At 35.2% G+C, this 25,735-nt stretch overlaps 1 protein-coding gene across 3 annotated transcripts in view; it reads right to left on the bottom strand.

Moving 5' to 3' along the window:
* Nucleotides 1-804: 804 nt before the first annotated feature.
* The window catches only part of LOC129001994 (CTD nuclear envelope phosphatase 1 homolog), a 36,975-nt gene continuing 12,044 nt past the window's right edge, over nucleotides 805-25,735 (bottom strand). For all 3 annotated transcript variants that reach the window (XM_054429473.1, XM_054429472.1, XM_054429474.1), the window contains exons 2-7: nucleotides 20,572-20,638; nucleotides 12,323-12,513; nucleotides 11,849-11,952; nucleotides 11,279-11,403; nucleotides 6,704-6,865; nucleotides 805-4,730 (exon numbers count right to left, since the gene is read on the bottom strand). In XM_054429473.1, coding sequence (XP_054285448.1) covers nucleotides 6,720-6,865; nucleotides 11,279-11,403; nucleotides 11,849-11,952; nucleotides 12,323-12,513; nucleotides 20,572-20,638 — 633 coding nt within the window. In that variant the 3' untranslated portion in view covers nucleotides 805-4,730; nucleotides 6,704-6,719. The remainder of the gene's footprint in view (nucleotides 4,731-6,703; nucleotides 6,866-11,278; nucleotides 11,404-11,848; nucleotides 11,953-12,322; nucleotides 12,514-20,571; nucleotides 20,639-25,735) is intronic.

The raw sequence follows: 25,735 nt of genomic DNA, 5'->3' as shown, positions 1-25,735 counted from the left end.
GAATTGTCGTAGGCCAGTCCAGTTGAACGCGGACCTGTTCACACATGGCCGACAATTACCTAGGAAATTGAGGGTTGGCACATATACATCAGCTGATCCACATCCGGACTTGGCACTTTTTTCAGTTTACCCATCTCAATGTTAAATGTACTGTGAAAAACCTTGATTTTTGCTTTTACCTCAGCTACACCAAATCCTTGGGCGTTAATTTTCTGAAACTGTGGTGAGTGCCGTCTATCGAGCATTTCTGTCTCTGTATAATTCACCTTTTTGGTCCCTAGACACCTTTGTTCTTTGTATAATTTGGCGAATTTTAAATTCATGTCATTGTTCCACTTTGGTCCCATCTTTGCTAGTGAAAGAAACAACACAACACACGCTTCAAGTGACGAAAGGGAACTAGTGTACTAGGTACCGGTACTACTGTCAGGTAAGGAGGCAAGACAGCGCTACTGGACTGGCCTACACCGTCTACACAGCGCCAATTGTGGCGACAACTGGATTTTCGAGGGGTGGGGGGCCTCGCTGGGCCCAGCTCATTGTTCTCAGTCTACTCCCGTAGACAACTGAATTTCGGGGAAATTGGCGGGCCAATTGGCCTGAAGTGTTTACACAAAGCCAGTAATTTCAAGCCAGTCAGTTGTCTCACCAACTGGCATAATGTAAACCCTCATAATAGTGTATCTGACCTCATAACCACAAAGTTAATATTTTTCATAAAAATATAACTAACTTATGATCTCAGCTTCATAAATAAATATAACTTGGAGATAGTGGGGAAGATACTCAAGAAAAGTCTTACAGTTAAGTATTGAACTAAAATTGTATTTAATGTTTTCTTTTCAAAGAGAAATTATCACAATATCAAAGCAAAAACATTTAAAGGTTTTAATTAGTTGTCTTTGGTACATGATTGTACAAACAAAAACGCATACCCCTTAGTTTTGGAAGCTATCTGAAGCTCGAAAACTGATTATAACAGACTAAAGATACAATCCAATTAATTAACCTACGTTATTCAAAAACTAAAACACCTTCAATAAAAACAGTGATAAATTTTTGGGTCAGTCACACTTAAGAACTAACAAAATTGCCTCATTTAATCACAAAATATATTTACAACTTTAAAAATTAGATTTAAAGAAAATGCAGCACCTAAATATTACACCGCAACCAGAAGTCTAGTTCAAACTCTATTTCAATATTTGATCAAATGAAATGATTTGATGACACTAAAACAGTTTTATCATTCGATAAAGATATTAAAAATTGAACATTTCAAAACTTAGGAGAAAGGATTCATAAAATTGAATCCTGAAAAAATGTAAATTATAATGTATATTGTAGTCTCTAAAGTAACATTTATATTACAATTTACAAATCTATTAAAAATACCTATTTTCCAAAACAAAATTGTATTTATTTGTGCTGGTATTGCAATTGTTTATGATACATGAGAATATTTAACTGCCATCAGTTATAATGTTGCACGATAACATAGACAATAGACGACAACAAGAATAATAATTTGTTTATAATGCGTTTGGTTGGTAATCCACTCAAAACATGATTTTTTAACGAATCTTGTAAGCCTGATTGAAGAGAAAGTTGGCAAGCCTTTATAAAGTAATTGTTTATCATTTCAGACAATTTTTTGTGTAAAAATAAAGATAAGCAGCAACACATGTCAATTGACCCAAAAATGTTGAAATTAATCAGCATTGAGCCTATTTTCAAGATGATAAATTCACTATACAATTTATTTTCTATTCCATTGTGAAATTTTACATTGTAAACTCAATAGCTTCTTCCCCATAGGGGAAATTCACTTATTAAAGGTAAACCACAAATCGGTTCACATGCAACATTATAACAGGGGATTTAGAAGAATAACAAAGACAGGTAAATGTACACTAGATGATACACGGAAAGAAGTCTGTGGGTTTGCCTGCTGCCTTTTTCTTTGTCAAGTAAAAATGGTAAGAGACAACTTATCTACTGGGTAAGTTGTTACTTACCCAGTAACTTTGTTTGTTAACAAAGTTTGTATCAACTTAAACTAAAAAAAATCATTTTCTTTTTCTTACTTTTTAAAAATAATACTTTAAACTTCACTTTAAAAAATATAGTAGCTTGTAAATAACAAAATTGACTTGAAAGTAATCATAATCATCATTTAGATAGAAGTATCGCGTTACACTTACTATTTTCGAAGTATAATGTCAACCTAATGAGGCACAACAGCTGTACTTCGTGGATGTTTGTAGGAAGACTCACAATCAGACCCCATATCACTCCTGATATCATTGTTCGCAGGATTTTATTACAATAAACATTTAGAGAACTAAACACTCACAAAACACTGAAATTTACAATCAACCACAGGTAGCGGAAAAGTCTTACATACAGTGGAACTCCAATTATCCAATTAATTGAGACTTTGATGATAAAAAATCCGGATGTATGCATTGTTAAAGAAAAATTATTTGAACCAAACAACATTAACAAGAACAAGTATTTTCACACTAAATTATATAATTTGTGTCAAACGTCACTCAATAGATTCACCACAGATGGACACCGAATGGAAATTAACTTTTTTGCTGATTTCTCTTAACGTTGACGTGATCTGGATTATAAACAAACCGGATGATTTGAGTTCTACTGTACTTTAATTTGTATAGCAATATTATGATATTTTAAACTAAACACACTTGAACCCACAGACTTCTTACACTGAAGTGTTGATAACACAGATACTATCAATCTCACTAAGAGTCAACTAACTACTGAGTCGACTATTATCAACAATAGGAGAGCGAGCGTGGAGACTTGAGATCACTGTACACCGTCCGAGTCAGAGTGATACATTGTCAGACGATTAAGGTACCAAACTCTAGGTCTTAGATTACATTAGTGGCTAATTTCAACTGTGCTAGTATACATTGGGTTCCTGATAAGAACATTTACAAGAACAATGGTTGAGAAAGAATGATCAAGCCCACTTGAAGGAGAGGTAAATATGGTTAAATTGATAGAAATTTAGGAGTGTTCCTAGCATAACAAAACCTATGATACTTCGATACTTGTCAAATTAACTTAACAATTAAAGAGCAGGTTTTCTACAGTGTTTGTCCACCTATTTCACTGTACAAAATATTTCAACTTATTTGGGTGAGTTCTAATCAGTGTAAATTAGTACAATTTGAAAAATATATATATATCAGATAAACTTGTTTTTCAACCAAAGTGGTAATCATTTTTAGCAGACAAACAAGATTTTTTGTAAAAAAATATATAAAATGACCACTGTAAAGAAATGTTTAAAAACTGTATCATAAAAGATCTACAACAATTTATATATTACTTTTAAAGGCAGAAAGTGAGCTTAACACTCCTTTTCAGTGAAGAACATCCTACATGAAACATTGTACCTAGTATAAATACAAATTTAAAGAATCTATAATTATTTAATACATCTTACTATTAAATTTAACCTACACAATCATAAATTTTCTTGTATTTTATGTTTAAAAACACTTACACTTAAGTATCAAAGCTATTAGGTTTAAAAAAAAAACATTTTAATCGCTCTAAAAATCAATCAAATTCAATTAGAATGTTCATAAGTTTTTCTTAAGCAATTAGTTTTTAATATGCTAAACCAATTATGTGCAACTTTTCACTGTATATACTACTTGAGTACAATCTATTGCTGAAATTAGAATACACAGACTTTTATTTTTATTTATTAACAAAAAGAAACTATCAATATGATAGGCAAAAAAGCCAAATATTTTAAACCAAATTAAAAATATTACTCCTCCCATAGGTCTATTTAAAGATATTGACATTAAAACATAACGTAATTTCAATTGTGACACTATCAGTTCTGCATTTCAGGCATAGCTATTTGAGGTTATATAAATGAGTGGTTATAAAGCTCGCCTGGTAATCAAACAAAATACTCTGTTCTGAGGAAAGGGAGTAGCTTTTCGATTGTCCGAAGCTGGACTCAGTTGCCCTTGATCATTGAGCTTCTAATAAAACGATCCTGGCTAAGGAACATCTGGTCATAGTCGGAGATAAAGCTGCACAGATCATCTCACGCCATTCTTCTCTCACCCTTCATTCGTATTCAGGATGAAATACGCACCAAAGTGTGCGTGGCTGTCTCCAAAAATTAGATTGGAATTTAAAATATTAAAATTAAAACAATTATATGTTTCACAATGTTTCTGATCTTATTATCATATTAAATCACTCTGAAAAATGATTTGACTCAAGTATACAGTCAATAGTACTATACACAATAGTTCAGTATACATTTAACATATTGATTATTATAATAATGAACAGGGTACAGTATAATAATAATAATAATAATAAAAGTATAATAACGTCCAAATAGGTGGGACAAATAAATACAAAACATACATCAAAGGATTTAAACTTAAGCCTGTTCCAAATAAATATCAAAATAACACAGGTTGAATCCAAAATCAAATCTAGTCTAACATATAAATTAATGAAAATCAATACAGTCAATCAATTTACAAATCACACTTTAGGACTGGTGTATGAGGTCATATATACAGTTTTTTACCACAAAAATTTTTGTTTAGGCCACATTGTAAAATCTCTACCCTACTCTTCAGGTTTTGTTTGTCTGGCCGAGACAGGATTCAGTTATAACAGCACTCGCTCTCTCCCCCAAACACAAAATTTCTCTGAAACATAAAAATGCTAAGATTAGCATATTTGAAAAACTAACTGTTAATCTAAATCTACAGCATTCAGCAGATTTTTTAGAAATGTTAAACACTTTACATACTTTTAGAACGGATGCTTTGGCTTAGTTGTGTCAAAAAGTAAGAAAGAGCAACCAGATTTACCATGATGTAAGTTTGTTTCTGTTTCTACACTTTTGTACTATCTTGAAAAGTTCAGTGGATAGAGCAAATAGGAACCATAATAAAAAGTGACTTGCACACTTAGTTAACCTCACTTGCTGTTGAAATTTAATTGAATAACAAAATGCTTAATATGTAGACTAACTTATATTTCTCTTATCTCCCGCCCCAGTGTATGGAAAACAGATTTTTTTCAGTTAATAATTTTTTTTTGTCCTAGGACGCTAGGCACGAGCCAGGAATTGTTTTTCACATTACTTCAGGCTAGACCTAGGGGTTGCGGCATTATCACGTGGATAAAATTCATTGGTGATTTGGTGTGATTTGAACTCGGGACCTCTGGAACCGAAGTCCCGCGCTCTAACCATTAGATCAGCTCGCTCCCCCAACAGTTAACAATACGGTCCTTAATGTTTCAATGCAGCACCGTTTTAGTGGCTTTATGTCTTCTTTATCGTAACACTGATGTCACTCAATGTTTATATTCATTAATTTGCTGTCACTGATAGAAAAAAAATAAATTATCACTGAGTTGGTGAGTCGGTGGCTCAGTCGGTAGTGTCACGGACTTGAAACCCAAGGCTGCAAACGGACTGCCGCAAACATTTCATCATTTTTTCTTTGCTGGATACGTGCCACGCACAGGTAAATAGTCTATGTGGACGGGCAAATGCAAGGTTAAAACAAAAAGCCGCCAACCCCTTTAACCCTTTTGATACTAGAATATTTTTTTGTAATTTTCCAAAAAATGCTAGATTTATTTACTTATTTCGTTTGAAAAGTGCTAGGCTGGCCACGGGGGCAAAATCTAGTGTGCGAGAAAAAAAACTGTAAAAATAAAATTTTTCATCTCAAAAGTGCTAACGCATCGTTCCTTAGATATCGGGCTTTGATTGTATGAGGAAACGAAAGAAACCATCGCGGTTTCGAAATAACAACCAAGTCGACGGATATGCTTAATTAAACTCACAAGATCAAAAGTCACGCCGGCACGATATATCGTTGCTTAGCGCTTTTCGGATGAAACGTGAACAATATATCGTTCTATAGCACTTTTTGGGAAAAAGACGCACAGAAAGGGTTAAAAAAGTTTTGTTTAAACTAGAGCTTGCCTATTTTATTTATCAGTTGCATTGAGTCCGTCACCGCGCGTGGTATGGCCAACAGCGCATTAATTTATGTAAATGTTTTCGTTATTGTACCCGTGTTCGTGTGTTATGTGTTGACTATTTGTGTATTGACTACGACGTTGTGCTCCAATAATTTAATGAAGCAACAGGCTTGACGATGAAACCGTGGTTTCAAAACTAGTCGCCCAGACTACAAATTTAGGATTGATGATGTAATAAGGTATGTAAACCTATTTTATATTGTAGAGTTTGCCCCGTGGTTGAAAACTCGATTGTGCAAACTTCTCTATTTTCACCCCACGCTGTACATAAAACATGTGATTGGAATTTCTTCCATTTGTTTTGATTTTCTGTTTATATTTTGTTATTTCGTCACCATAACATGGCACCACCATAAGGCCCATGTAAAAATTTTTAATTCTTTTATTGTGCTTACTTTTGAGCCTATTTTAATTTATAAAGGGATTATGCACATCTACAGGCAAATATATTTCTAACAGTATGCATAGATTTTCCCTGTGATGCACAGGAGTTGAGAAAAGGGTTTTCAATAAGCATGCTTGTCTAATGTATATTAATACATAGAACTATCCCTAAGTTACATCTCCATAAGAAAAGTTGAACTCCTTAAAATTACATAGGCGTCCAGTAAGGTGTTACCTGCATGTGTGTGGTGCTACCAGAGCCTATGTAGGTGAAGGTTGCGACTGAGCACTGAGCGCACGTCCTGGGTGAACCTGAGCGCATCCAGCATCGGCAACAGGTTTAGCAATGCTGTGTCCATCGGGTCACTGAACCACGACTTTATAGGAATAGCGTTGTCTGAAACATGCACAAATACATTCAATAACAGGTTGTGACTGAGACTGAGCACATAAAAAGATAAGTAAACTTAGGAGGCAGTCAGAGAGGGTATAGACAATGGCCAACGTGACGTTCTCCTAGGAAATAGTATGGTATTAGTATAACCTGTAATAGCAGTCGCCAAGTCACATCTTGGGTATAACAGACACTTGCCAACATAAGCGCAGATTCAGTACCTATGTTGCAAAACTCTGAACCCCGACACCACAAGGAAAAGTAATGAATCATTAGCCAATATTTTAATTGATGTTTTAAAATATTTAACAGTACCTAATATCCTTTCTACAGCATTCAAATCACACAGTAAGATTAGCATATGTTGGTTTTAATTTCATTTATTTAAAGTGTTTTGTTTCTGATATCTAGGTTAAAAAAAATAGTAAAATAACCATCTATATTTTTAAAATTATTGGTTTTTTATCCCGAGTCGGTTCGGCTCTTCTACATGACAGATTTTCATAATTTTGGTCTTAAATTAAAGGTATGCAAGCACAGATTTTCCATCAAGCATTATCATTCATTTTTCTACTGTATTACTCGACCAAAAAAAAATAGGCCTAAATTAGATTTTTGTTTTTATTCTTACTTCAATCAACAATAACTATAAACTCCTAGAAATAAAGGATTTAATTTGAAATATTGATTGTTTAAATCAGTTAAGTTCAAGATACTGTATTACTCAACTAAAAAACATAAATTTGTTTAAATTGGAGATATTGGCAATTACTAATGAAATGTATACCGTAATTAAATTTACAAGTTCAACAAGGCCAATATATAATAATTTTATTTTATTCACTAGCGCTTTCAGAAACTAGGTTTCCATCTTCAGGCACTAGTCCACTGGTACAAAAAGTAAATATTTACTTAATAATAAATTAATTCTAAACAAAGTTAAAACAGATGTTGTAAAGGACATCGGAAAAATATATAAAAATTAATATTAGAAAAATAATCTTTTAAATTTTTGATATATTACAGTGTTGTTCTTGATGTAATTATTTTCAGTACAGTAATTCCGAGTTTATAATTGAGGCGTCTTCATTGTTTAATTTTGATCTGTTTTTTCTATAAAATAAGATTCCCACGTATTAAGATGTTGAGGTTTTATAATTTGTTTTAAAAGTTTAAGGTTTCCCAAATTGAAAATATATCCTGTATTAACACTGTAATATATCCAAAATTCAAAAGATTATTTTTCTAATATTAATTTTTATATATTTTTCCAATGTCCTTTACAACATTTGTTTTAACTTTGTTAAGAATTAATTTATTATTAAGTAAATATTTACTTTTTGTACCAGTGTACTAGTGCCTGAAGATGAAAACCTAGTTTCTGAAAGCGCTAGTGAATAAAACTATAGTTCGGCCGCTTAGAAAACGACCTGAGCGCTAATGCTAAACCAATGCTGGAGGAGGTCGCTTTCTAAGCGGCCGAACTATAGGTGGTGTTTGCAGATGCATCCACAAAATTGAGCGGAGTCATCAAGGGTTCATATTATATTGTTTTTGTTATACTGCAGTAAAAACAGTCATCATTGGTGCATGCGTATCGGGTCTAAAGTAGCATTTTTACTCTTCAGGGAGTAAAAATCGTTTTAGCCTTTATGGAGTAAAACTCAGCTGTTGTCAACTCAGTTGTAAATTTCTATTGTAAACGATTGAATCCGTATAGAAATATGTAACGATTCGTGCTTCATAATCATTTTAACCTACAGTCTACTAGTGTCTTCCCATACGTAGCATTTTAGCATTGCAGATACATTAATCCATTCCCACACTCAACACTGCCCACCTTTACTACTTCCTTCACCACCCCCACGTCGTGGACCTGTTTCCCTCTCTTCCCATAGCATTTTGGGATTGCAGATACATTAATGTAATTGCCAAAGACAGTACACACCCAAAGATTGCCCACACTCTGTACTGCAAGCCTTACTACTTCCTTCACCATTTCCTACGTCATAGACCTGTTTAATTTCCTACGTCATAGACCTGTTTCCTTCCCTTCTCATAGCATTTAAGTATTAGATACATTTATCTAACTGCCCCAACGGTTCCCTTACTCTGCACTGCCAGCCTTTACTACTTCCTTCACCCCTTCCTACGTAGTGGAGTCTGTTTCCTTCCCTTCTCATAGCATTTTAGGATTGAAGATACATTAATCTAACTCCCACAGACGGTTCTCATAATATGTTCATACTTTACTACTTCCTAAGCCACTTCCTTCGTCGTGGACCTGTTTTCATCACTTTCCATAGCATTTTAGTATTTTAGATACGTTAATCTAATTGCCACAAACATTGCCCACACTCCGCACTGCTAGCCTTTACTACTTCTTTCACCATTTTCTATGTCGTGGGCATCCATCCCTTTTCATAGCATTTCAGCATTGCAGATACATTAATCTAACTGCTAGAAACGGTTTCCAGTTCCCAAACTCCACACTGCTCACCTTACTACTTCCTTCACCTCTTCTTACGTCGCAGACCTGTTTCCCTCTCTTCTCATAGAATTTTAAGTTGTAGATATCTTAATCTAACTGTCATAAACAGTTCCCACACTCCGAAAAACTCACCTTTACTACTTCCTTCATCTCTTCCTACGTCACAACTTGTTTACCTTCCTTCCCTTAGCATTTTAGGATTGCAGATACCTTAATCTAATCGTCATAAACAATTCCCACATTTTTGAAAAAATTGGCCTTTACTGCTTCCTTCATCACTTCCCACGTCACGTACCTATTTACCTCCCTTTCCATAGCATTATTGGAATGCAAATACCTTAATCTATTGGTCAAAAACAGATCCCACACTCAGGACAGCTTTCCTTGACTACTTCCTTCACCACTTTGTACATCGCGGACCTGTTTTCCTCCTGTCCCATAGCATTTTAGGATTGTAGATACCTTAATCTTAGTCATGAACAGTTTCCACATTCCGGACAGCTCGCCTTGACAATTTCCTTCATCACTTCCTACGTCGCGGACCTGTTATCCTCCCTTCCCATAGCATTTTAGGATTGCAAATACCTTAATGTAATGGTCATAAACAGATCCTATAGGACCCCGAACAGCTCACCTTTACTACTTCCTTCACCACTTCCTACGTCGCGGACCTGTTTCCTTTCCTTCCAATAGCATTTTACGATTGCAGATACCTTAATCTAATTGTCATAAACAGTTTCCCACAATCCGGACAGCTCGCCTTGACTACTTCCTTCACCACTTCCTACGTCGTGGACCAGTTTTCCTCCCTTCCCATAGAATTTTAGGAATGCATATACCTTAATCTAATCGTCATAAACAGTTCCCACACTCCGGGCAGCTCGCCTTGACTACTTCCTACACCACTTCCTACGTCACGGACCCGTTTTCCTCCCTTCCCATAGAATTTTAGGAATGCAGATACCTACCTAAATCTAATCGTCTTAAACAGTTCCCACACTCCGGGCAGCTCACCTTTACTACTTCCTTCACCACTTCCTACGTCACGGACCTCAAGCTAGTGTCGTCATTTGATTATAAAGAAAATGTATGATCCATACCACCGTTTATGTTCTATTATCTGTGGAATAATGCTATCAGCTATTTATTTATCTACTGCATTCAAAAGTCATCAGCTGATCATATGTCTTTGTTTATGTGTCAAATACTTCTTCCATAAGGATTACATTGAAACTTTGAGACCCAGTGGGGCGGATTCCTGAGAGACTTTTTTAACACCATATAGATGTTGGCACTCAACGATATGGTCTTTATCACCATGCAAAATTTGAAAACGATTGATTCAGCCGTCTAGGAGGAGTTTGCGTATTACGAAATGCATAAAAGTCGACGTATAAGAGCTTCGCTCGCTCCGCTCAATAAAATTATTATATATTGGCCTTGTTGAACTTGTAAATTTAATTATACATTTCATTATAAATTTGATTATTTATCGGATACGGAAAACTATTTTAGACATATTTTACACAATCAATATTCTAACTACGTTATCGTTATCCTTCTGTATGTTTTTATCCAAGAACCTTGAGTGAAATACCAGCTTTCATTTGTGTTATTGATTATTGAGATCAGACTATCTAAAAGCAACCTGCTGAAGATGTAGATTTCGACGGGTTTCACCTAGTATCTCTTAAAACTTTTAACGCAAATGTGGCGAATCTTAAAACATAAAACTTTTAATTTGATGAAATCCTTGATTCAAATACGAACAATAGTTTGATAGCACCCAATTTCAATTTTATACCGTAATTGAGTGGTTTAAACCCACAAATCAATGGGTGTCAGTGCTGCCGCAGCACTGTCCTTCCTTGCTGACCTTCCAGGTCTTGTGTGCAACTCTAGTTTGTACAAAACAGTTGTCTTACCAGGATAAGCTCTGTAGGCTCCTGGGGAGTTGTCTAGGATGAAAACATTGGCCAGATCCCCAGAAATGGCTGACAAGTCCTTGGTGTAACTGCCCAGGTCGGGGGTGCAGTGTTGTCTATAGTATCTGTAACAGACAATCGATAGTTAATTATTGGTCAAAGACCCACACGCTCACGTGCAGACAATGCAATAAATAACTGGTTAAAATACATTTTTTCAATAATTTTTCAGCTGGCCAAACGCAAACATTGTTTGTTAAAAATGTTTGGTTCATTTCAATGCTGGTTTCATTGAACATTGCTACAGTTTGATTACACTGGGTTATTTTCTCAAAACAAATGTTTTTATTGGGTGGATCAAACAAATTAGCTGTGTATCAAAATGTATGTATTTCTGTGCAAATTAGGTGTTTTTATTTTGCACTATGGTTCACCATAGTCTCGTTAGGGGGCATGAAATTTTGCATACCCAGTAATTATTCAAACCTTATATTATTTTATGGATCTCTACACCTTGCCCTTAAGAACTTTTTTCCACGGACGCACATTATCTTGTTCTCTGGAAATTACCTTCGCCTCAGAATTCCTCGGTTGTTGTCCAGTTTATCGGCAACTGCAGCACCGTAAATCTCCATGCTCGCTGTGAACACAACTAGCTCATACCATTGGGATACCTGAAACAGACCATTTAATCACGCATCAGAATTCTGTATAAAAAGTTAGCTAAATAAAACGTTAGCCCTTGTGCTTTATGTTACATACTAAACATCAAACTTGTTTTTAATTCAAGTGTCAAAATGCCAAGAAGTCATAACCATAGCAAAACTCTCAATATTTTCATTCATTAAAGGCATTTAGCTCCCTTGCTTAAAATGAGCTCTTGTAGTAATAAACTTGTGTCCTTTTGCAACACTCATAATGAATAAATCATTGTTGTTATTGGTTGAAATTCAATATTTATAGTTAACAACACTGAACATATTGAAAACTCGGCCAGCCAGCTCTGTTAACCGGGCCAAATTAGAAACTACGTTTGTCACTCACAATGTCTAGGAAGTAGTCAACGTGCGGCCGCTTGTGGACAAAGAAGCGTACGGGATGCCTCTCTATTGTCACCTTAAGTACAAAGTCTGGTGGAGTCCCTGGCTTTACTGTTTGTCTCACTACACCCTCATGGTGTGAATGTATCAGAGTCTCGTCTAGATCCAACACTAACACCTTGCGCTTCACCAGACCTACAACACAACAGAGTACGGTATTGAACTTACCCATTATCAAATCCGACAATGACTTGAGTTTGTAACGTACAAAAAAGGTATTTACTGTGTATTTACTTATACACGTAATAAGACAAAAATTACCTTCAAATGTGCGATTTGGGTCTCTACAGAGAAAGAATGTTGGTGTCTATGAATAATTACTACTAGAGGTCGTCCAGTGGTCGAAAACTACACCAAAAAATATGTAATGTACAGACTTCTCTATTTTCACCCCAAACTTTAAATAAAACATGTAATTGGAATTTCTTCCATTTGTTTTGATTTCCTGTTTATATTTCGTTGTTTTTCAGTCACCAGCATAGCAACCCATAAGGCCAATGTACATTTTTTTTAATGTTTGAATCCATTTTTTGTGCTTGTTTTGAGCTTATTTTTATTTATTAAGGGATTCTGCACATCTACAGGAAAATACCTTTCTAACAGTATGCATAGATTTTCCCTGTGATGCATACGACCTGAGAGAAAAGGTTTTAAAGAAATATAGTGGTTTAAATTACCTTGGGTCAAATTACCCTGTCAAATTTTTGCAGAAAACAATATGCCAGAGGAGGTACTGCTATTTATGTGAAGAATGTTCCACTCTTCAAAATAAAGGTAATCGATCTCTCTAACTTCTGTGTGGAGCTGTTTCTTGAGCTGTCTGCTATTGAACTAGTTGATCAGTCACTTATTATAGTTTCAGTCTACCGCTCACCTAATGGTGATTTTGGCACTTTCATTGACTTGTTGGATAATTTACTGAACTATCTATCCAGACTTGGAAAAACTTTAATCATTGGTGGGGATTTTAATGTTCATATGCAGGATACATCAGACGAGGAGGAGAACTTCACCAACCTACTGCGGACTTGGGGGCTCTTCGTGGGAAACAGATACCCGACTAGGAAGGAGTCCAGCCTGGATACCATTGCTACAAACCTGGACAAACCATTGTACAAAGTAAATATTGTGGAACCTTTGGTCTCGGACCATTCTGCGGTTCTACTGAGTGTCAAGACGCTACCGGTGAGTCAAATTTCTTATCCTGCATGGTGTGCCAAGTACGACATGTTTTTTAGGCCTATTAAAGAGGAGCGTTTTCCTGACCTAAGAAGGAAACTTGAAGGTGTGAAGTGGGCGTCTGTTATAGGAGGTAAGGACCCTTTGCTGGACTTTGATAAATTATTTAATGTACTTGTTGAAAGTTTTAATGAAATTTTCCCAGTTAAAATTAAGTCTAAGGCTAGAAAAGAAGTCGATAAGGTAAAGAGGGACAAGTCTTGGTACACTCCAGCTCTCCAAGACCTAAAAAATGTTGTAGTTCTCCTCTTTGACTATTACAAGGAGGCAGTGGATCCAGCTGTAAAGGAAAGATTTTACCGAGATTACCTTAGAGCTAAGAAGCTATATAGGTCTAGGATTAATGAAGCAAAGAAACTAGGTAATGAAAACTTCATTAGGGGAGCACACAACCCATGTAAGGCTGCGTGGGAAATTATAAATAGCCATCGCAGAAATCCAAATAAAAACTTGATCAATGCTGCAAGCCCAGATGAATTCAACAGTTTCTTCATCAACTCGGTAGATGCTATCTTAGGCCAAATTCCCCAGGCTGTTGGCCGACCTGAGGATGAAATTTCCCTTCCCCCAGGTTTCAATGCAAAGTTAGCATCATGGAAAACTGTCAACCCTGATGATGTAAGGAATATTGTGAGGAAAGTAAAAAGGTCTACTAGCCAGGATTTCTATGGCATGTCCTCAGTGGTTTTGAAGGAAATTGTCGATCTCATCGCTGGTCCCCTCACCCATGTTATTAATGGCTCCCTGGCAGCCGGTGTCTTCCCTGAATGCTTGAAGCTTAGTAGAGCAGTGCCTATTTTCAAAAAAGGCAACCCTGAGGAACTGAAAAATTATAGGCCTATTTCCCTGGTTCCTGTGATAGGCAAGATAATTGAACACATTATCCAGAAGCAGCTGGCGGACTTTTTTGAGGATAATGGCCTAATGTTGAGTAGGCAGTTTGGTTTCAGGAGGGGCCGGTCAACTTCAGACGCAGTTATGGTTCTAGCTGAGGAAATCAAAAACGCCTTTGAGGCAAGGGACAGTGTTTCTATCACGCTTTGCGACCTCAGCAAAGCGTTCGACTGCGTGTCGCACAGTTTACTGCTGGAAAAACTGAGTCGCTATGGTGTTGAAGGAGTTGCACTAAAGACCATCAAATCTTATCTTGATAACAGATACCAGGTTGTCACAGTTGGTGGTGCCACATCTGGTCCACGCCAGGTTTGCCACGGAGTCCCTCAGGGCTCGGTCCTGGGCCCTCTTCTGTTTCTGATTGTTGTGAATGACCTCCATCTCCAGGGCAGAGCACTCCTGTATGCTGATGACACCTCAATAATAACTAGAGGGAAAGTTATAAACCAAGTTTTGATAGAGGCAGAAGCTGCACTGGATGCTGCTAAAATCTGGTTTGCCAGAAATCGGCTACAGTTGAATGGAGACAAGACCCAGAGAATGTTATGCACTTTAAGCAAAACAATGAATATTAATCAGCAAAGCAGCGTGAAATTGCTGGGCTTCAGCCTAGACCCTAAGTTTACCTGGGAACAACATATCAGTGATGTATGTGTTAAACTCTCCCGTGTGGTCTTTCTTCTGTGGAAACTTAGGGGGGTCATCACTGATAAATATTTGATAAATGTATATCATGCCCTATTTCAAAGCCATATCAGATATGGAATCCTGCTCTGGGGACATGCTCCTGGCTGTATAAAAGTGCTTCGTCTGCAGAAGAAGGCAGTCAGAGTGCTGTCAGCCGCTGGTTATAGAGACCACTGTAAGCCCCTATTCGCCAACCTTAAGGTTATGACCATCTTCAGCCAATATGTTTATTACGGCTTGATTAATCTCAGAAATAACATGGGTGAATATCAACAGAGGGGTGATCTCCATAATCATGACACCAGGCATGCACAGAAACTTGACATTCCTCGATGCAGGTTATCAAGATCCTTGGCAGCCCATCCCATCCCAGCCATGCGATTCTACAATATGTTACCGCCCCGGGCCCACACTGAAGACATGAAAGCTTTCTCCATGCGGATTTTTAACAAACTCACAAATGAGCCGCTGTACTCTTTTGAGGAAGTGTCTGGCGAGTACTTCTCGAATATATAATATGCACCGCCATCACTAGTTTTTGTAAATATTGGTTAAATAAGAATGTTATTTTTTATAAGTTTTATAACTGTAATTTAAATTGACGCAGTCTATCCAACAAGTGTTGGGCAACGACATAGGAGTTGGTTTGTGGTTTGTGGTTTGTGGCTTGTTACTGTCAAAACGATCGTTTGTAGTTTGTCACGACTCACCCCTCAGCCGTATCACGTGTGTTGTTACCGTCGTCTGGTCGACCAATATTAAATGTTTCATGTTTCCGTGTGTTATGTGTTTTGTTGTCTATTTATTATTAAACTTTTGACGATCTCCAATACGAGGAATATGAAGACTATTTGACATTCTTCTGACCTGATGATGTGCTCCATTCGAAGCATGAAACAGCTGTAGTCTTACAAACTACAAAGGATCGTTTTGACAGTAACAGCGTAATTTAAACCACTATAGGTATAGTTAATTCAGACGATCCAGAGGCCATTCCACCATGAAATTTTAAAGAAACATGCTTGCCAATTAATATATACTAGAGTTTACTAGAGAGTTGTTAATTATTAAATATTATATAACAGATCTATCTTCTATAATATTAAAACGAAACAGGGTTTTTTTATTTCACAATTCTGAATCAACCACTTGACGGATTTTCATGATTTTTGTGTTGAAAGAAAGATAATTTTGAGAACTAGGGAATGTCGAAGCCATAATTTTAGTTTAAGGTTTCAGTTTTTTAGAAATTAAGTTTTAATTTTTTAAAAGATTAGCAGCCGACGCTAGCAATTTAAAGTATTTTCAATACTAGTTGGTTTAACTAACAGCTGGTTTATAACTGTCATTAAAATGTTTATGTTACGAGTTGTTTGTTTACAAAAATATTGTTCGTTGGTGTTTGCTTACCTTACATACTATTTCACTTTAAAATGTAGGTAGTTTTCCCTTACCGTAAAGGATCTGCGTTATCAGTAAATGTGTTATTTTGAACTAAATATCTCAAACACTTGCGTTTAATCAAGTTTTGTCGTAAATGCAATCCATAAAGTATTTAGTTTATGCATTGCAAATTTCAACTCATATTTGGGAAATATTTTTTCAGCAGTTTATCGCTTAACTGTTTAAGATATAAGTGGTTTACGTGTTGATACTTCTTTTTCTGTATGTTTGAATGTGAGTTTGTCGGCATACTAAAATTTTGGTTAGTAATGAAAGCGTCAATCGGGTAGTAGGTCTCTATAAAACTGTTAAATAAACTGCAGGGTGCAGCAGAAACCAAAGTCGACTCATACCATACCAACAATCCCCGTAGTACTGATGATTCAGAAACCTGGGTACTGATGATTCAGAAACTTGGGCACTGACCAAAGAACCGAAAAACCTTAATGATGGGTTAGATAATAAAGTGCAGAGAAAATATACAGACCAGTTCAAGATAACGGCCCGGAGGTCGAAATAAAAAAGAACAGAGAGCTAAGAGAAATGTGTTAACAGCCAAATATAGGGATGCTTTCCAGAAGTAGGTAAAGCTTGGATGGACAGGCTGTGCATAAACTTTTTAAAAGTATATTCCAAGGAGTAACACACAATAGACGGGAAATATCAAGTTATGAAATGCATCCTCAGACTGGGATCTAAATTTTGAAGAGGCAGGTGATAGAAGAGAATCCTCATAAAAGTTTCAGTGGTCACGGAGGTAAGATAAGGTACGGTAAGTACATAAGTAGTACAGTATGCAATTGGAGGTGGCAGCTACTCTACTCAAAACCAGTGTGAATCGGTCGCCAATCTCACTTTAAGATTTTTCAAATCGACACAAATGCTGTTTTATGGTAAAATTATCGGATTTAAAATACATATCGCCATATTTTAGGTCTATATTCGAATGGAATAAATAGGTGGTCACGTTACATTTATTTATAAGGTGATCTTCCCCATTAAAACTGCCAGAATTTGTGTCTATGCGTGTAAACTAGATGTTCTGAATTATTCCGTTTTAGTTGACAACTCGATTCCCGTACACGTCGGACGGGCCACCAGCTCGTTATTTAAATATTTAAAACCAGTACTGCTTATTGTTGTAACGTTCTTGAAGATAAAATATTCCTCCCAGATTTTTACTTATGTGCATTATTACAATGAATGTTAATTTTTATTTTGAGTTGACCATTGTACTGTAGCATAATCAAGTATAATACGGTAATATGATTTTGTTATTTTTCACAGTAGCTTTTATATTGTTACAATAAGGTTTCCCCCGTTACAATACTGTATTTTACTTGCTTTGTTATGTGCCAAAACATACTCTAGAACGTAGTTGAGGTTATGTTTGCTTAGCATTTGTTTGATTAACATTTTTGAAAGTTTTATTGTGAATAAAAGAGATCCTCTTATAAACCGACCTTTTTTGCGTTCCGACCATACCCCTAATCCGCCTTATCGAGGCGGCTTTTGTGAGGTTGTACTATACTGTTTTTAGGCAATAGAAAAAATACAAAAACTAGCATTGTTGGTTATATTTTTGTTTCACAAATCCAATAGGCCAGTATACAAAATCTACCAGTAATATGCTTCATTGAGACCAGCTAAAAATAAATACCTTTTAAGTCTTGCTAATTTACAAGGTCTAAATTGTCTTGATTGACAAGCAACTACTCAAAATTGTTTCTTCAAACGCTTTGCTACACTACAGCTTTACCATCTAATTAGATTTGTTTCAGATATCTCATTGTTTTTAGTTGGATTTTATACAAGATCACAAGCTGAATCATTATTTATCAGTTTGGATGAATGATCACAGATTATTAGCTGTTTTTCTAAAAGCGTCTATTGTTTTTCTTCAACCAATTAGGAGATAAGAAATGACTGGACACCACTACTACTCACAGACAACCTACATTAATAGAGACTCATTATCCTCTTGTATTCACCATTTGTAATCACTATTTTCACTTAAAAGTGTCCACATAAACAGTTAAAATGTAAAAAAAAAAACCGCCACAGCAAACCTGCAGACTAAGGGAATTTCCATTGGCCTGATTGGATTTAGGCCTACACTAAAAAATCTCCTTAAAAATATCACATTTATTCCCTATTTAAATAGAATTAATTTAATTAGTACTTAGGTTTGCTCCAAATGGGAGGGTAAAAAAAATATTTTTTTTTTGTAAAATGTTAATAGTTTAGTAAGAAATAAGTGTATTTTCCAAATTTGATCAAAATATGTTCATAAACAAGCAAACTACAACCAGTTTACTTATTCTCCATAAGAATAACATGGAAATTTTTAATTTACAATTTTTTTTTATTTTCTCCATAACCATTAGGTGCATAATGACACTTCAATATACTAAATTATTTGTTTTTTAAGCTCTATAAAATGTTTTGGAAAGAAATTGCTAAATGTTATGTTTTTTGGGTCCAAAATGGGACCAATTTTCACACCATAAAACTCTCCATAAACCCCCGTTCCCATAGTCCGATCATGCTGGTTCGTGAACTCGTTAGAATAAATGTAGGTTTACACGTTTATACCAAATTTTATCAAAATCGGATTATTTTTGTTTGAGTTATCGTGCTAACGGACAGATATATATAGGCTATATATATATATACATACATACATATTGGCCTGATTTTGATCAAATTGATACCTTAATAAATTCTTCTCAGACTACTTGGTAGAGTTATATGACTTTTCTATGTTTCCATAGTTTGCAAATCGGTTCTTTCAATGATTGCTCAAGAAATACAGTACACTGTGTTAATTGAGTTGTCTTATTTGGTGAAATACTGTATATCAAATTGTCCAAGATTTCTCACTTTTTTAATTGTAATATGTACCCAACCCCAAAATTCAAATAGTAAATGTTTAATTTCAACCAATTCAGTAAAATTTTATGTTTGTAGCATGTATTTCCTTGAATTTCAATAAATATTAACAGCAATTAAATTATCCAGCTGGTCATAATGGAAAAAAATATGTTCTTCATAAGAATAACATGGGAACTTTAAAAGCTACTGGGGCAGAGCACAAGGGATTTTTTCAAAAATTTAGGTCAGTTTGCACATCTAAGCGAAACACTCTTTCCAATGGGACTTGAATGGTCGAAATCGGTTAAAGAAATAGTAGAGGATTTTAACTGACAAATTTTGTGTTGGCGTATAGATTTTATGTTGCCACACATCATAAAACCTATTGCAGTTTTTTCTAACTGTAGCAACATCACTTTTTATTATTTTTATCATATTTACCTAAGTCTTATTTCAAACTTAACATAAAATGTTGGAGGAACTACTATTTTAATAAGTATATTTAGGGGATCTATGACAATTTACTGTCCTTTGACTGTTTTTTGGGACCCTACAATATTTGAAGTGAACCCGGCTGCTGTCCTAGAAGACTTAGGCTGTCCCTATGCCATACAATAATTGAATAAATTATCCACGAATAAATTTACTCTTTAGATAAGCCTATATAGATATACATAATTTGCCTCCAGGATTGATCTATTGACATAAAATGAGGTTACTATCCTGTCGTCAATCAGTCCTCTTCAGTCGTCGGACGGCTTATGCAAAAGAATATGTTTGACATTTGACGACTGAAGAGAAGATTTGAAAATGGGGTTTTAACCCCGAAACTATAGTCATCCAAGACAATAGAGGACTGATTGACGACAGGTTAGTAACCTCATTTTATGCCTATATAGAATAGAATGCTGTTGCAACCTAGAGCTTTTGTTTCATTACTCTGCATATGTCTATAGATAGCCTTGTATCTTTCTCAAGTAAATTGTTCTCTTAAGTCATCATGACCTTCTAAGAGGGAGAACGAAAGTATCACTTTTATAACAGATTTAAACTTACTCAGTCTGTGCCTGGAAAGTGGAGACAGCGGGTAGATTTCATATTTAACAGGCTGATGCTGTACAATCTGAAACAAAGGAAAACAATCAAATATTGTTTCACTCCTTTTAAAACTAACACTTGCAGTAAAGGCTTCCAAAGCTCCTCTTAACTACAATACTGTGATTTTATTTATATAAGATCGTGTCTTATTACAAGTAAACTGTGCTGACGTTTCAGACTTATTACTTATGGATGGCTATCTTCAGAGCCATGATACGTTTTCGGGACACAACTGTTTAACAGTAAAAATTAATTAAACCATGTTTAATGTTGTAAAATAATAGTATCTATTGATAAATAAATAGAATTGAGTGGTTGTATGGTACAAAAGAGGGTACCTATAATGTTTTAAAGGTTGTTATAGATATTTTCATTACAAGAAAAAAGTGCACCTTTTGTCATCACCAAAGATGTAGGCTATTGCAAAAGATAGGCTAAATAAAAGTTTATAGATAACATTCTAACATCACGATTTCTTTGTTATTAAATAACTTTACCCTTAATTGTAGTACAAAATAAAAAATCTGTGTTGCAATGGTTATTGCACCAGGTAAAAGAATTGTTTGCAAGATCCCAAAATTAGGGAAATATGTAAGATATAGGTTAAATGCTTTTAAGTTGGTGGGAACTACCTATGTAAAAGATTAAATTAGTATATATGTGTAGATTGAAAGTAGAGCTATTAATTTAAAAAGGTACAACTTGTATTTCCTCTATTTCATTTGTTAGCTGCTTATTTAGGCCTACATCAGCAGAATTTAAAACAAGCTGGAACTCGTTTTGAGAGGTTATCTTTATATGAAAAGTATTTTTGTTTCCTACCTTAGTTCATTAAATTAATGATGCAATAAGTTATAACAAAAAATAGACAAAATAGCAAAAAGTGTCTTTTCAACCCTCACTTATTTTTCAATCTTGGCTTGATAATAAAATTTGAGCTCAGGTCGAAAGGAGTCACTCTACGCCCTTACACTGGTGAAATATACTATTAAAGACAGTCCCCAGTTTTAAATGTTTTGAATTAGAAATTTCCCCGTCAAAATTTAAATTGATCAAAAAAGAAAGCCCAGCTCATTAATACCTATTGCAAGTTTCTTACTTTACGGTACAGCGTCGAAAGAGAACCAACAGAACTTTCAATCATTAATAAACGCTCTAGGACTATTATGGTGATATTTTTTTATTTTGGTCTCACACAATCTTAAACAATCACTGACTTATTGTCCATAAAAATTCCAGATTTCTAAGTTAGCTGGAGACTTTGCATAAAAAGTTTCTTATAAATTTTTTGTAATAGGAGAAATAAAATTAATTTTCTTTTAAAAAAATGTCATTAAGATTCTGTATCAAATGCAAGAACAGGCAGGAGATTTGCTTTTTGGTGGTTCGAAGCTATACCCAGCTGTTGATCATTGGGCTTTTAATAAGCGGTCCTGACTAATGAAACAACTGGTCTTAGTCAGGAACGAAGCTACAAAAGACATCATACTCCAATCTACACTCATCCTTCACTCATATTTGGGTTAAAATACACAATTGATATTGATATATCATCAAGAGCGGTCCTAGACATATATTTTGGGGGGTCCCAGGGAAAAATTTGAAAATAACGTGCTTAAGTGAGTGGTTTTTAAGCTATTTTGAGGACCTAGTTTAATGTGTTCAAGCTTCCCAGTTTATTTAAAGGTCAAAGAAATGTTTGAAAATAAACTTGTATAATGTCATGTTTTTGCATTATTGAGACTTGGGGTTTTAAAAACGAAGGAATACCGCAACATTAAAACACATTCAAGCATTATTGATTTACAAAAACGCCCTTTTAACTGGTGCGGATGTGCATGCTAAACAGAAAATTTCCAAAATCAGACCAAGATTTTGAACCAGAGAACTTATTTTATCTAAGAAGTGTTTAATAATTTACACCCAACACGACTGCATTATACCTGCCCAGTAAGCAACAATTAACCTACACAAAGTACACTACCCAACTAACGTTGCCGTCATCGAAGTATATAACACAACTTCGAAGATGTGTTATATACTTCGGTGGTTGCCGTCCCCCTAACTAACTGCTACCCTGAAGAATTGGTTCTCAGTGTTCTCATTTTTTTCCACCCCAGTGGCATTTTACAAGGGGTCAACGTGAGAATAAAGTTTTTGTGCAACGTTTTTGTGGTTGTGCCGGGAATTAAATCCGTCCCTTCCGCATCCAAGTCTGAGACTCTACCATTATGTTGTTGTTTCGTGGCTAGGAACATACCAATTGGGTAGTGGTATTCTTAAATACCTATGATATCAGGGCTCTAAATATTAATACTATTTTATATGGAAAGTTTTAAAATTTGCTACGGTAATCATTGAATTACATTACTGTAATTACAAATTCCTAACGCTGAACTCAGATAAATTAATATTCAACTACCTTTCAAGCTTTGACTATTGATGAAACTTCTTTTCTTTGTCCAATACCCAATTCAAGTTTTCAATCATCTAGGTTAAAATGAATGATAATATTAAATGCCGAAAAATTAAATAAGAAGAATGCGTGTGAATATCGAACGCTAGCATCGGACACTGCTGTTGCCGTATATGGCTGAAAGCGTCCATCGTCTGCCGATCTTCCCTACTTTTCATAACGTACAAAAAAAATCTGACTCGAAAGATCCCAAGTTTTAGGTTAGAGTTTGTAATTAGTCCTTTTGTTCGCCACAAGTGTAAAGATTACAATACAATGAATTTGGTAGAACGATTTGCAATAAAAATTATTTAAGTTCCCCTGGTATAATAGTTTATCTATATAATATAACAAATATTTAGGGGGGGGGGTGGTCACGACCCCCCCCCCTCACACCGCTCGCCCTTGTATGGCATAGGCATGAGTTGGAGATATAATGAGGCTAGGTTTAACTCATATTGCCTGTCTTTGAGGAGGTACTTTAATACTTTATTATGAAATGGCAGTTACAACAAACACCTGACCATCGCTGTCAAATCAACCTCATGGGCGGCAAATTGTTGTGCAAAGTGAAACCTACTTTAGTTCACTCAAAGGATTTCTGACCGAAATGGAGAGATATAGCTACTGTCAATAATATTTCCAGTGCATTAGTTTTTAATACTCTAACCAGTAAAGCTTGTTTGCCAGTTCAGAAAACATTTTTTTTCAAACCCCCGGAGTTCTTATATAGGTCCACTATTAAGAAAATGCAATTCATTAAGTCCCCTAAACTTCCATCTGAGCAACAACTGTTTTTACTACCAGTCCTGCTACATATGGCAAACCCCTCATGGATTGCACAATAGAACTAAACATTTTCTTGCTGGGATTTGAAACCCACCATCTTCAGTGCCGTTTTCGGATCAAGGTGATAAAAGCTTATTGTGGCCATTGTGCAGATAATATAACAGTCGGCCACTCAATCAATTCAGTATACAAAATTCCGTAGTGTTGGTACGGTTTGCCTCCTAAATTACGGCAAACATCATACACAGTCTTTAACAGTTTTTATTGAGCTCAACTAACATACAACTTAAGTTAATAAAGTTGTAGGAGAGTTTTTGTTAGTCATGAGAGGTGTTGAGTTAAAGGGTTAAAAATCATAATTGATATGCTCTTAAAATCAGAAAAATTTTACTACTTTTCTGAAAATAAAACAATGTATCCATTACTTTTTACCATAAAGGGTTCAAATCCTAGTGTGTACAAGTTTTACAAGTGCCTGAGTTATACTAACATATCTATAATTTTCTAGCATCCTTTGATTGTTTGTCCATATCAGTTCCTTATCAACCCAGGACTAGACAACAACCATTCTCTAGTTTGCCTACAATCTGTGATTATTGTTTTCTTCTCCGAGTTTGTAAACTGAATACTATTCCAGATGGCCCAGATACTCAAGCAACGATGTCTCTAGCTTAGATTCTTTCTTAGGATGGATCAAACACGTGCTTTTCCAATTATACAATCTTTAATACACGTGTCACCTTTAATGTTCTCCAAACTCAAGAAGACCAAAACTAACAGAAAAAATTTATAAAAATTATAATTTCAGAATAATTGTAGAAGTTTAAAGTGTGAATTTACTGAACAAGTCATGGATTTATTAGAAAACTTGGTTATTTCAATATTACAAAATGCTGTATTTACCAAATATTCAAGATGAATGGAAAGTTTGGCATTCAAACGTCTGACCTTGTGACACAGCTTGGAGCCAAATGTTGGCATCTCTGCTGGCACTGGCACATGCTTCTTGGCACTCATCGTTGCCTATTATTACACGAAACCATACAAATATTATGCCTGGATCCCATGAAAGTGAAAACTTATTGGGGAGTGACCTTAGTGGATTTTTATTTATGAGATTTCACGTTCCTTTAGAGAGAAAATAGAATCCTTTGAAATTTTATTTTGTACTTAAAATCTACAAATTAAGCTACTTTCTTTAGGTACCTCCACAACTAGCAACGAGGACTTAAGTTTGAACTGCAAAACTAGAAGAATGTTAAATTATGATATTCCCTGCTCAGAAATCTAAAAAAATAAAACATTGACTACTTACATGTAACTATTACTTAAACACTACACTAACTAAATGAATAAAACTATGAAAATCTTTTTAACGGTATTGGGTTCTTTATTTTTTTTTTTTTAGCGAATTTCCCTATAGGGAAGTAGCTATTACCGTAGGTCTCATGGTAAGACTTAGGCCCGGGACCGATTTACTTTTTCATTTTAATGTCCCCAGAGGCCAAAAACACCATTCGTTCAAATTTTTATATATGTATATATATATATATAGGTGTATATATATATATAGATTTATATATATATATATGTGTCCGTGAACACGATAACTTGAGTAATTTTTATCCGTTTTTGATGAAATTTGGTTTGTAGGTGTAAGGCGGGATAAACTTGAATGAGTTCGTGATCCAGCATGATCGGACCATGGGAACAGGGTTTTATGGGGGGTTTTATGGGGTAAAAATTGGTTTTTCTCACTTCTTACCCTCAAAACACAAAATTTCCCAATTTTTCTCCAAACCTTCTTAAAGAGCTTAAAAAAACAAACAATTCAGTATATCAAAGTGTTTTTGTACGATTATTGGTTACGGAGAAAAC

The sequence above is a fragment of the Macrosteles quadrilineatus genome, unplaced genomic scaffold (assembly GCF_028750875.1).
Source record: "Macrosteles quadrilineatus isolate MER2022 unplaced genomic scaffold, UCM_ALF_1.0 Scaffold_9__3_contigs__length_116548681, whole genome shotgun sequence".
Lineage (NCBI taxonomy): Eukaryota > Metazoa > Arthropoda > Insecta > Hemiptera > Cicadellidae > Macrosteles > Macrosteles quadrilineatus.
This window is presented reverse-complemented; position numbering and strand designations above follow the sequence as displayed.